The 13,839-nt window shown below is 39.4% G+C and overlaps 1 protein-coding gene across 1 annotated transcript; it reads right to left on the reverse strand.

Annotated features, from left to right (window-relative positions):
* Window positions 1-11,421: 11,421 nt before the first annotated feature.
* On the reverse strand, window positions 11,422-12,422 carry LOC106600970 (interferon beta-like). Its single transcript, XM_014192779.2, has 5 exons — window positions 12,287-12,422; window positions 12,108-12,190; window positions 11,823-11,976; window positions 11,634-11,726; window positions 11,422-11,529 (listed from the first exon to the last, which is right to left on the reverse strand). The coding sequence occupies exons 1-5, from the start codon at window positions 12,410-12,412 to the stop codon at window positions 11,422-11,424; spliced, it is 564 nt and encodes a 187-aa protein (XP_014048254.2). The 5' UTR covers window positions 12,413-12,422.
* Between the last annotated feature and the right edge of the window lie 1,417 nt (window positions 12,423-13,839).

The raw sequence follows: 13,839 nt of genomic DNA on the forward strand, positions 1-13,839 counted from the left end.
CCCGAATCTGATCCTTTGTTCGTACCCCCCATGGCAATTGAACTGATTCCAAACGCTGTTTCAAAACACCACCGGAGACGAGCACACCACCCACTGCTTCAGAGTATATTACTCGCTAATGTTCATTCTCTGGATAATAAAGTTGACTAGCTCAGGTCGAGGATTTCCTTCCAGAGAGACACCGGGGATGGTAAAATACTCTGTTTCAAGGGACTGGGATATGTTCCGGGTAGCCTCCGAGAACAATATAGACGAATGCACTGATACGGTGACTGAGTTTATCAGGAAGTGTATAGGAGATGTTGTACCACTGTGACTAATTAAACCTACTCTAACCAGAAACCGTGGATAGAGGGCAGCATTCGCGCAAAACTGAAAGCACGAACCATCGCATTTAACCATGGCAAGGTGACTGGGAATATGGCCGAATACAAACAGTGTAATTATTCCCTCCGTGTGGCAATCAAACAGGCAAAACGTCAGAATAGAGATAAAGTGGAGTTGCAATTCAACGGCTCAGACACGAGATGTATGTGACAGGGTCTTCAGGCAATCACGGACTACAAAGGGAAAATCAGTCACGTCGCAGACACCGACTTCTTGCTTCCGGACAAGCTAAACACCTTCACCCGCTTTGAGGATAGCACAGTGCCACAGACACGGCCGCTACCAAGGACTGTGGGCTCTCCTTCTCCGTGGCTAACGTGAGTAAGACATGTAAGCGTGTTAAGCCTTACAAGGCTGCCGTCCAGGACGACATCCCTTGCCGCATCCACAGAGCATGCGCAGACCAGCTGGCTGGAGTGTTTACAGACTTCAATCTCTCGCTATCCCAGTCTGTTGTCCCCACATGCTTCAAGATGCCCACCATTATTCCTGTACTCAAGAAAGCAAAGGTAACTGAATTAAATGACTATTGCCCTGTAGCACTGACTTCTGTCATCATGAAGTGCTTTAAGGGACTAGTCAAGGATCATATCACCTTCACCTTACCTGACACCCTAGACCCACTTCAATTTGCTTACAACCCCAATAGATCCACAGACGATGCAATCGCCATCACACTGCACATTGTCCTTTCCCATCTGGACAAGAGGAATGCCTATGTAAGAATGCTTTTCATTGACTATTGAAGAAGGTTAAACCAAGGCCTTATACCTTTTAAAGTGTTTCCTTTCCATTACTAATGTTTGATAATTATATAGACCTGATCATTTGTTGAAGAAATTGACCAACACTAAAGCTCAGCATTCAACACCATAGTACCCTCCAAGCTCATCATTAAGCTCGAGGCCCTGGGTTGAACCTCATCCTATGCAACTGGGTCCTGTACTTGCTGACGGGCTGCCCCCAGGTGGTGAAGGTAGGACACAACATCTCCACTTTGCTGATCCTCAACACTGGGGCTCCACAAGGATGTGTGCTCAGCCCCTTCCTGTACTCCCTGTTCACCCATGACTGCGTGGCCACACATGCGTCCAACTCATTCATCAAGTTTGCAGACAACACAACAGTAGTAGGCCTGATTATCAACAATGACGAGACAGCCTACAGGGAGGAGGTGAGGGCCCTGGGAGTGTGGTGCCAGGAAAATAACCTCTCACCCAACATCAACAAAACAAAGAGGATGATCATGGACTTCAGGAAACAGTAGAGGGAGCACCCCCCCATCCACATCGACGGGACCACAGTGGAGAAGGTGGAAAGCTTCAAGTTCCTCTGCGTACACATCACTGACAAACTGAAATGGTCCACCCACACAGACAGTGTGGTGAAGAAGGTGCAACATTGCCTCTTCAACCTCAGGAGGCTGAAGAAATGTGGCTTGGCACCTAAAACCCTGACAAACTTTAACAGATGCACAATTGAGAGCATCCTGTCGTGCTATATCACCGCCTGATATGGCAGCTGCACCGCCCGCAACCGCAGGGCTCTCCAGAGGGTGGTGCGGTCTGCCCAACCCATCACCGGGGTTAAACTACATGCCCTCCAGTACACCTACAACACCTGATATCACAGAAATGCCAAAAAGATCATCAAGGACAACAACCACCCGAGCCACTGCCTGTTCACCCCGCTATCATCCAGAAGACGAGGTCATTACAGGTGCATCAAAGCTGGGACCAAGAAACAGAAGTTGTTTTTCAATCTCAAGGCCGTCAGACTGTTAAATAGCCATCACTAGCACATTAGAGGCTGCTGCCCTATAAACAGACTTGAAATCACTTGTCACTTTAATAATGGAACACTAGTCACTAATGTTTACATATTTTGCATTACTCATCTCATATGTATATACTGTATTCTATCCTATTCTACTGTATTTTAGTCTATGCCGCTCTGACGTTGCTCGTCCAAATATTTATATATTCTCAATTCCATTCCTTTACTTAGATTTTTGTGTATATGTTGTGAAATTGTTAGATATTACTTGTTAGATATTGCTGCACTATTGGAACCAGAAGCACAAGCATTTCGCTACACCCACAATAAACATCTGCTAAACATGTGTGTGACAAATAAAATGTGATTTGATTTGAGTCAATAAGTATTCAACCCCTTTGTTGTGGCAAGCCTAAATAAGTTCAGGAGTAAAAATATGCTTAACATAATACGTTGCATGACTGTATTTCATTTTTAAATAAATGTGCACAAAAATCTAAAAACAGGTTTTCACTTTGTCATTATGGGGTATTTTGTGTAGATAGGTGAGGGAAACAATTATAGTATGTAATCAATTTTGAATTCAGGTTGTAACACAACAAAACGTGGAATAAGTCAAGGGGTATGAACACATTGAAGGCACTAAGGAAATAAATGAATACTGAAAGTGGAAAACAGTAGGGAAAACTGTTTTACCTCGGTGCTTGTGAATTCACTATGCATCTGTTCTGTCTATTCGGCGAATATTGTTCTGATTACGTTATTGTGGAATGCAATTTTATGGCGGGGTTTGAAACACAATTCGTAAGAACTCAAAGTACTGTGTTCAAACAGGCGAGCCCTGCTGAAACCCGTTTGCTTATCCTCATTGAAGACAGTCATTTAATATTGCTTAACTACAGTTTGAGAAGTTACATCTGACTTGTTTTTAGGGCTTTCCTTTATGGATTATTAGGCTATAGGCCAGCCATCCACTCCCGAATAGCGCAGCGGTCTAGGGCACTGCATCTCAGTGCTAGAGGCGTCAATACAGACCCTGGTTCGATTCCAGGCTGTATCACTACTGGCCGTTGATTGGGAGTCCCATAGGGCGGCGCACAATTGGCCTAGCGTCGTCCGGGTTAGAGTTTGGCCGGGGTCGGCCGTCATTGTAAATAAGAATTTGTTCTGAACTGACTTGCCTAGTTAAATAAAGGTTAAATAAAAATAAATGTTGAAAAATGTCCTGAGCATGTTTAACCCAAATCTGAACTTTCACACACCAACAGACAGTGCATCATGATGCTACAGAATGAGCACACAGAGTAACAATATTTAAAAGTATAAAAAATGTTTATTTACTTGACAGCAACAGTATGCACGATTTTCAAATAAATATGTAAATAAATATATAACTAAATGACATAAATGTAAAATATAACCTTGATAGATAAAATCATTAATGCCTTATATTGCAGTTTGACATTGCACATTACATAATTGTAGAATGGTAGGCTATCAAAATCAAGTACAGTATGTAAATCAGTTCTACAAGTTCAAATTCATGTTCTGTTGGTCCACAGAAGGCTATCAGAGTTGTGTTCCAGAATGAACTGTAGGGTGTACAGGAGCTCTTTTCGAACCACTTCCCAGGCGCAGTAACTGAAATTCTGTGAAAATAAAAATGAACTGTTCGGGAAATGTAGGCTAATATTCATATAGATATTATCAAAACAGTGATTTCCATTATAGTGTATTTGCTTGTACCCTACTTTTTCTTTTAGGACAGCTGCGATGTTCCCGAAATATGTCTTCAGCACCTTTGCCCTGACTAGATAATCACATGTATCCACGCTCCCCATCTGACACAAGAAGAAAATAATTAAAATGTCACCATATCACACTTAAACAGTTAATCTATCTGTATTGGCATAGGTAGGTACTCACACATTTGCTCTCTTCAATCTGACGGTAGATAATGTTCTGAAAATTCTCCAACTTGCGTTGGTCCCACTGAGTAGGCAGGTCGTCAGCTCCAAACAATGTGTTGATGTTCTTCAATGTCTCATAAATAGCCTTAGCACCACTGCTGCTCAACTGAAACGGACAACAACAATACTTTCAAATAACATGAATGGCAGTTTAAAGTTTTCTACTTTCTAATCCTAACGGTTGCAAATACTCTTTCATGCTGTAAAGAACACTTGGATATGAGCCTATGCACTTACCTGTGGCGCGCCGGAGGTTGTGAAAGCAGTGGCTGGAAATGCCATGAAGGCATTATCCTGCAGGCACTCCAGAGGAAAATTACCCCCCTGAAATAAAGAGAAAAGACTGAAGTCAGGTTGAGCTATTCAGTTAATAAACATAGTTGGAGAATTCATCTCAAGTCAAAAGTAATTTACAAAATGTACCATGTCTCTCAGTAGGTTGTGGGTTATTCGCACCAGCTGTCCTTGTAGCTGGCAAGGCATGGGCATGGAGCAAACGTGCGCGACGCAGAGGAAGGCGCTCATCCAAGTGATAGTCTGAAGTGCCATTCTTATTGTAGTTAGATGATCTGCAGCAGATGATCATTGTTAGTTGAATATAATCCTGAAAATGATTCATTTGTTGAAACCTGAAGCAATGATCAAATGATATATTGACTCACCTGTTGCCAGTACAGTACACATTTCCTCCAGAGTCAGAATTTGTTTTCTGATCCCATATTTGCGGCTTAACTTAAATTGTGAGAATTTAAAGGATGTATAAAAAGTGAAAGGGTGTCTCACTAGGTGTACAAAATGAATGAATTTGAGAAAGTTTGCCCTAGTGAAAACCTCAATAGGACTACCGGATTTCCCTTTTCGTATCCTCCACTTCTCTCTCATGTGCCTAATGTGTCCTCAGTAGGCTAGGTATAAGCAATTTAAGTCATCTGGCCTTGCGTTGGCTCAAACATATAGAGAGAGAGAATATCGACCCTTAACTATACAATCTAAAAAGAAAAGGTTCCTTGAGTATCCTATAGGGGTTCTTCAGAATGAAACTGTGGTGAAACCCCTTTAAAAATGGTTCTTCAAAGAACCCCTTATAATGGATCCTCAAAGAACCTTTTGAACAACCTTTTGGGGTTCATTTTTTAACTACCCCCCCCCCTATTATTATTATTATTATTATTATTATTAATAAAAATAATAATATGCATAACAATAACAACAATTACACAATATTTTAGTTCTCTGTGTTTATTATGATTTTAGTGGCAAAGCAGAATAAAAAAATCTGAATATGAGGTAAACTCCCAGCAGGACCCCAAGTCTAATGGGTATATCCTCTGTGTTGATGTTAATGTGTTGATGTTCTCCGTATCCATAACCAGAATGATTTGCAGTGCATGCTGATGGAACAGGTTTCCTGTTTTATTCATCAGAGGTGCAGGGAGGGGAGAAGTCTGTGAATCCCCCAAAATAGTAGTTATACAGATGATTAACAGAACGTGCACACGACAGAATTCATTCCTTGGTTTTTGTGATGAATATGAATGAAAAATAAAACTGTTTTGATAATGGTTTTCATAAACATACCTTTGGGATGTTAATTGACGAGGTAAGGGATGAGGATGGTCAATGTGATCACCTTGTATGCCTCCTCGTTTGTATACCTGCAGACATAAACACAAAAGTGAGCAGTTCAGTCATCTGAACCCAATACAGCTAGCCTTCAACATATTCTCATAGCCTACAAAGTCTTACCTCTTTGTTGATTGATATCCATTGAATTGTGTCCATTTTCTTTTCTTAGAAAGATTTGCACAAAAAGTTAAAGATAGATGGTGTCATCATAAAACAAAATTCATTTTCAGTGCCAAGAACCATAATGTTATTCTAAGAACTTTGAGGTTCTGACAAAGAACCCTTGTTGAACCCTTCATTTTTTAGAGTGGACAATGAATGCTGTAGACCTCTATATGTCTTTATCATCTGAATAATCCGTTAACATACAAATGTGAATATCTTGTCATTACTTATCTGATTAAACCAGTTTTCCAATGTGTTGCGATAACCTTATCGTAGGTTAATCAGAAAATGACGTCAAATATTTAAAACAACCTAATAGGCATACTACAACATGCGATCCTCCTGGACATGCTACGTTAAAGGGCCAGTCTGCGGTTGGTACTTACAACTTGGGACTTTTTAATGAATTATATATAGCTATTGATTCTTGAAGAATAGACATATATCACTTTTAAATGCCTCATAGTTCAACTGTCGCACCCCATCAGAACCCAGATTCAAAGCTTTATTTACTCCGCTGTTTGTAAATAATATAGCTAATTGTAAGCAAATACTTTACATCCTCAAAATGTGGTTAAAACTATAGTCTCACTTTGATTTTGTTGGTGGTCCGACACTTGCATCCTGATCTCGCTATGAATTTGACAGTTGCTACTTTTCTCCAACCCCATCCCTTTGTTATTTACCAAAACAGTGGCAGGGTGGGCTTTGTTGTTGTTTGATTTGCAGGTTGCCCCTTTTTAAAAAGTATGACTATAAACAAATGAAAGAATGACTCAATGAATACAGTTGAAGTTTACATACACTTAGGTTGGAATCATTAAAACTCGTTTTTCAACCACTCCACAAATTTATTTTTAACAAACTATAGTTTTGGCAAGTCGGTTAGGACATCTACTGTGTGCCTGACACAAGTAATTGTTCACAGACAGATTATTTAACTTATAAGTCACTGTATCACAATTCCAGTGGGTCAGAAGTTTACATACACTATGTTGACTGTGCCTTTTAAACAGCTTGGAAAATTCCAGAAAGTTAGAAGCTTCTGATAGGCTAATTGACATCATTTGAGTTAATTGGTGGTGTACCTCTGGATGTATTTCAAGGCCTACCTTCAAACTCATTTACATTACAGTCATTTAGCAGATGCTCTTACCCAGTGCGATTTACAGTAGTGAACACATACATTTCATGCATTTTTTTCTTTCCGTACTGGTCCCCCGTGGGAATCGAACCCACAACCCTGGCGTTGCAAACACCATGCTCTACCAACTGAGCCACACGGGACTGTGTGCCAGAATCTCAGTGCCTCTTTGCTTGACATCATGGGAAAATCAAAAGAAATCAGCCAAGACCCCAGAAAAAAATTGTAGACCTCCACAAGTCTGGTTCATCCGTGGGAGCAATTTCCAAACGCCTGAAGGTACCACGTTCATCTGTACAAACAATTGTACGCAAGTATAATCACCGTGGGACCACGCAGCCGTCATACCGCTCAGAAAGGAGACGCGTTCTGTCTCCTAGAGATGAACCTACTTTGGTGTGAAAAGTGCAAATCAATCCCAGAACAACAGCAAAGGACCTTGTGATGGTGCTGGAGGAAACGGGTACAAAAGTATCTATATCCACAGTTAAACAGAGTCCTATAATGACATAACCTAAAAGGCCGCTCAGCAAGGAAGAAGCCACTGGTCCAAAACCGCCATAAAAAAGCCAGATTACGGTTTGCAACTGCACATGGGGACAAAGATTGTACTTTTTGGAGAAATTTCCTCTGGTCTGATGAAACAAAATTAGAACTGTTTGGCCAAAATGGCCATCGTTATGTTTGGGGGAAAAAGGGGGAGGCTTGCAAGCTGAAGAACTATATCCCAACTGTGAAGCACGGGGGTGGCAGTATCATGTTGTGGGAGTGCTTTGCTGCAGGAGGGACTGGTGCACTTCACAAAATAGATGGCATCACGATGTAGGAAAATGATGTGGATATATTGAAGCAACATCTCAAGACATCAGTCAGGAAGATAAAGCTTGGTCGCAAATGGGTCTTCCAAATAGACAATGACCCCAAGCATACTTCCAAAGTTGTGGCAAAATGGCTTAAGGACAACAAAGTCAAGGTATTGGAGTGGCCATCACAAAGCCCTGACCTCAATCATATAGACAATTTGTAGGCAGAACTGAAAAAGTGTGTGCGAGCAAAGAGGCCCACAAACCCATTCCTCTTGACACCAGCTCTGTCAAGAGGAATGGGCCAAAATTCAGCCAACTTATTGTGGGATGCTTGTGGAAGTCTACCTGAAACGTTTGAGACAAGTTAAACAATTACCAAATACTAATTGAGTGTATGTAAACTTCTGACCCACTTGGAATGTGATGAAAGAAATAAAAGCTGAAATAAATCATTCTCTCTACTATTATTCTGACATTTCACATTCATAAAATAAAGTGGTGATCCTAACTGACCTAAAACAGGGAATTTTTACTCTGATTAAATTTCAGGAATTGTGAAAAACTGAGTTTAAATATACTTGGATAAGGTGTATGTAAACTTCCGACTTCAACTGTATATGCATATGAAAACAAGATGAGAATAGATTCATGTATTTTTTTTATTCAACGTTATTATGAATAAATTAAATAATATCAGTCAACCAGTATCTCTTTCTGTGAGATGATGATTTACATTTTTGTCATTTAGCAGACGCTCTTTGGCAGAGCGACTTACAGTAGTGCGTACAGTGCAGTAGTGCATACAGTTTTACTGTTTTTTATTGGTCCCCCATGGAAGTTGAACCCACAGCATTGGCATTGGAAGCACCATGCTCTACCAGCTGAGCCACACAAAACTTAATATGATTCCTTTATGTTTGCATCTTCTGCATCCCATTCATGCCTACACAGTTGATTTAAACTGTTGATTAATAACTGATGATTAAATAGAAATGAACCATAATTTTATGACATCTGTATCTGAATAATCAGGCTAACATTAACATTTGAATAGTTCGTCGATGGGAGAGGCTAGCAGGCCTATATGAATGAACCAATTTGCCAATGTGTTGTGATAACATAATCGTAGGTTTATTAGAAAACGACCTAAATCATAATTCCTAATACTATAACGTTTCATCATCCACAACATGCTGCGTTGAAGGGGCAATTTCTGCGATCACCACATCCATTTATTTTTTTTAATTCATACACAAGCTACCCATTGATTCTTGAATAATATATGCATTTTACAATCCTCATGAGCTTAGTTCAACTACTGTCTTACCTCATCAGAACCCAAAATAAAAAAAAATTGACATTGTTTGAAACCATGTAAATATAGAAAAACACAGGATATAGCTTCCAACTGTACTTCAAACTAGCCTACAACTTTTAATCTCATAGAGGGACCTTCCTTTCATCCATAGCTCTGTGGCAGTGGTTACTTTCCTCCAACCCCATTCCTCAGCTATTTAGGAAAAATAGTGATTCAGTGACCGCTTTGGTGTTGTTTGAACTGCAGATTGCTCCTTTAAAAAAGTCAGTCTAGAAACAAATGAATGCAAGAAAGAATGACAGGATGAATGCATGAATGACTGAATATATAAATTAATTAATAAAAACGATATGAGAATAATTATTTAATTTTATTATAAAGGGATAAATATATAGCCTTCACATATAAATATCAGTCAACCCAAGTTTATAAATAAATAATTCAGTCAGTAAATAGATCATCCATCAATCTATAAGCCAGCCTCATGTACATGTCACATGTCTCCATTGATGATTATGTGGTTCTCCAAAAGACTGCTTCTTCATCACGTCTTGACTCTGCTGTCGAGAAATGTATTGGACTGCACCAGGTTGTCGGGAACCTCCACTCGCGTGATCTCCCATACGCATGCGCTGTGTTCCTGGATAGCATACAATGTGTGTATATATATATATATATATATATATATATATATATATATATATATATACACACATTTTTTCAGTCACCTCAACTACTGCAGGTGCTACGTCAACTCATCCTATGACAGCACAACGGCGCTTGGAAGTTCCCAGTTTCATATGTGATTTGTGTCCGCGAAATGCCTCCTATTTGTGGTGATGTAGAACTTTTGATCAGACTAATTTAGCCTCTATTCGAGGGCATTTGATATTGGACCCACCCAGTGGCAACCGGTTTTCAGGGCAGGTGGGGTAGAACTCCATCTGTTCTGAGCCCCACTTGTTTAACTACAACAACAACAAAAAGTTTTAAAAAATGTAACCTTTTTTTGTTGTTGCCTGTTTTGCATGTTATTTTGGCATTAATACGTGTCACATATCAGTTTCTAAACAATATAAAAAAATAAGTAATAATTGAGTAAATAAAGCTGCATACAAACATGGTCTCTTTTTTGCTTTCTTGAGTAAGGCAGTTCCAAAATGCAGGTGTTTCAGCCTAGCTCAGTGCTTTCTGTGGTGGTGGGGCAGTCAGCGGGAAAATATAGAGCTGTAAATAAGAATTTGTTATAAATTGACTTGCCTAGTTAAATAAAGGTTAAAAGATATACTGTGGGGGCCAGTGGAGCCAGTGGAGAAAAAAATGTATAAAATGTATGCATTCACTACTGTAAGTCGCTCTGGATAAGAGCGTCTGCTAAACGACTAAAATGTAAAAAAAATATATATACATATAATAATAATAATAAAAAAGACAATAGCTGTAGGATCAACAGAGGCATTCGGGGCAGTAAGAGGGACAGAAATTCGGTTATTTACATTTAGTCTTTCAACGCCCCTGGGATCATGTACATTTGGTGAAGAATTATGACAACTAAGCATAACAATGGTGGGAATTAAATGAGCTGGGCTAGCTTTAGTGAATTCACAGTGGACCTGTTCAGTCTATTGGGCTAATATCGTTCCGATTACGTTATTGACTGTGGAAAGCAATTGCATAGAGGGGGTTGGAACCACAGAATTGGGAATTACAAAATGTAATAGGATCTCAATGGTCGGAACGGAAATCGCATTGGAGCTACAACGCTCAAAACAGGCCCGCCTTGTCCAGTGCTAAAACACACCTCACTGAAAAAAAGGATTTTGAATATAACTACATTTTGAGAAGATACATTTGACTTGTTTTTGGTGCTGTCCTTAATGGATTCGTAGGCTATAGGACTAATTGTACTGACACCCATATGTCCTGAGCATGTTTAATACACATCTGAATGTTCACCCACCGACAGACTGGGCTACAGAATGAGCACTCAGATTAACGATATTTATAAGTATACAAACGTTTATTAAGTTAACATTTGATGATTTTCAAATAGATACATCAATAAATTCATAAATACTCATACATAAATAAGTAACCTTGATAAATAAATAAATACATGTATAATATTTCTGTTTGACGTTGCACATTACGTGATTGTAGAATAGTAGGCTTTTAAAATCAAGTACAATTGTAAAACACAACTGTAAAAAATGTTCTGCAAGTTCAAGTTCATGTTCTGTTGGCCCACAGAAGGCTATCAGAGTTGTGTTCCAGAATGAACTGTAGGGTGTACAGGAGCTCTTTTCGCACCACTTCCCAGGCGCAGTAACTGAAATTCTGTGAAAATACATATAAACTGTTAGGGAAATGTATGGTAATATTGTCCAATGTAGAGATATTATCAAAACAATGTGTCTATATGTGTTTAACCTATAGTCTACCTTTTCTTTTAGGACTGCTGCAATGTTCCCAAAGTACGTATTCAGTCCTTCTGTCCTGATGAGATAGTCACTTGTATCCACACTGCCCATCATCTGCCAGAAAGAAAAAGGCAAGCGCTGAATAATAATAAAAATGTCACAATACCACAATTAAGCAGTTAAGCGATGTGTGTTGGCATAGTAACTCACACATTTGCTCTCTTCAATCTGGCGGTATACAATATTCTGAAAATTCTCCAACTTCCGTTGGTCCCACTGAGTAGGCAGGTCGTCAGCTCCAAACAATGTGTCGATGTTCTTCAACGTCTCATAAATAGCCTTAGCACCACTGCTGCTCAATTGAAACGGACAACAACAATAATTTCAAATAACATGAATGGCAGTTTAAAGTTATCTACTTTCTAATCCTAACGGTTGCAAATACTCATTCATGCTGTAAAGAACATTTGGATATGCTCGCTTGCCCTTACCTTTCGCGCGCCGGAGGATGCAAATGCGGTGGCTGGGAATGCCACGAAGACGTTCTCCTGCAGACACTCCAGAGGAATATTACCCCCCTGAAAGAAAGAGAAAACACAACATTCACGTTGAGCTATTCAGTTATACATAGGTGGATAATACTTCTCAAGACAAAATAAAATTAAAAAATGTACCATGTCTCTCAGTAGGTTGTGGGTTATTCGCACCAGCTGTCCTTGTAGCTGACAAGGCATGGGCATGGAGCAAACGTGCGCGACGCAGAGGAAGGCGCTCATCCAAGTGATAGTCTGAAGTGCCATTCTTAATGTAGTTAGATGATCTACAGCAGATGATCATTGTTAGTCGAATATAATCCTGAAAATAATTCATTATTTGTATCCTTAAGCAATTATCAAATGATAGCATATTGTTGACTCACCTGTTGCCAGTATATTGCAAATTTCCTCCAGTGAGAATGTGGTTTGTGTTCTGATCCCATATCTGCGGATTAATTTAAATAGTGAGGATTGAAAGGATGTACAAAAAGTGAAAGGGTGTAACGCTAAATTAGGAGTTAAAATGAATGAATTTGGGAAAGTTTTGCCTAGTGAACCGCAAGACCGGATATCTATTTCATTTTGCTCCACTTCCCTCTTATCATGTTTCGAGTGTTCCTTGATGGGAGGCACGTTGTCTTAAGTAGGCTGAAAAAATGTAACTCATAGCTGGCCTTATGAAAGCTCAAACGTTTCTAAGAATGACAGGGAGAAGGAGAGACACAGAGAAAGAGATAGAGAGACAGAATATCGACCCCCTTAACTTTACAATGAATGCAGTAGACCTCTTTATGTCTTTATCAACACCAATATTAAACTAATGGCACTTTTATGGACTAAGGGTAGGCCTACTACAATGTTTGTTTTTTAATCACAAAACTGCTATTTGTTTGTTTGTTTCTTTCTTTCTCTCTCTCTCTCTCTCTCTCTCTCTCTCTCTGTGTGTGTTTGTGTTTGTCTGCGTGCGTACGTGCGCGTGTCTGTGAGAGGTGGGAGAGATGATGATTTAATATGATCTCGTTCTGTTTGGATCTTCTGTCTTTAATAACATTCATGTCTATACATTTGAATTAAACTCTTCATAATAACTGATGATTAAATAGAAATTAAGCAGCATTTTATAACGTCCGTATCTGAATAATGAGGCTGACATTAACATTTTATTATTTATTCCTTTCGAGAGACTAGCAGGGATATTCCTATAAATAAACTAACTTTTTATTTAATTTTAATATAAATAAATAAAGGAATAAATAAATACATAGCCTTCACATAAATCAGTCAGTCAGTAAATATATCATCCATCTATCTATTAGCCAGCCTCATGTACATGTCACATGTCTCCAATGATGATTATGTGGTTGTCCAACAGACCTCTTCTTCCTCACTGCTTGACTCTGCTGTCGAGGAATTTTTAAAACTGCACCAGTTTGTAGCGAACCTCCCACGATCTCACATGCGCATGCGCTGTGTTCCTGGAGCGCATACAATACATGCATATTTTTCAGTCAACTCAACCACAGCAGGTGCTGCGCTAACGCATCCGACGACAAAAAAGGCCTTTGGAAGTTCCATGTTTCACATGTGAGTTGTGGCAGCAAAATTCATCCGATTTGTGGTGATCTGGAACTTTTCCTCTGATTAATTTAGCCTCTTTTCGAGGATATTTAATATTGGACCCCCTTCTGTTT

Source organism: Salmo salar, chromosome ssa03 (assembly GCF_905237065.1).
Source record: "Salmo salar chromosome ssa03, Ssal_v3.1, whole genome shotgun sequence".
Taxonomy (NCBI): domain Eukaryota; kingdom Metazoa; phylum Chordata; class Actinopteri; order Salmoniformes; family Salmonidae; genus Salmo; species Salmo salar.

Coding starts and splice junctions, on each gene's coding strand:
- LOC106600970 (XM_014192779.2), bottom strand. CDS start 12,412: ATGGCACTTCAGACTATCACTTGGATGAGCGCCTTCCTCTGCGTCGCG. Junction 12,191..12,286: donor ACAACCTACTGAGAGACATG/GTACATTTTTTA, acceptor TCTTTCTTTCAG/GGGGGTAATATTCCTCTGGA. Junction 11,727..11,822: donor AGATTGAAGAGAGCAAATGT/GTGAGTTACTAT, acceptor TCTTTCTGGCAG/ATGATGGGCAGTGTGGATAC.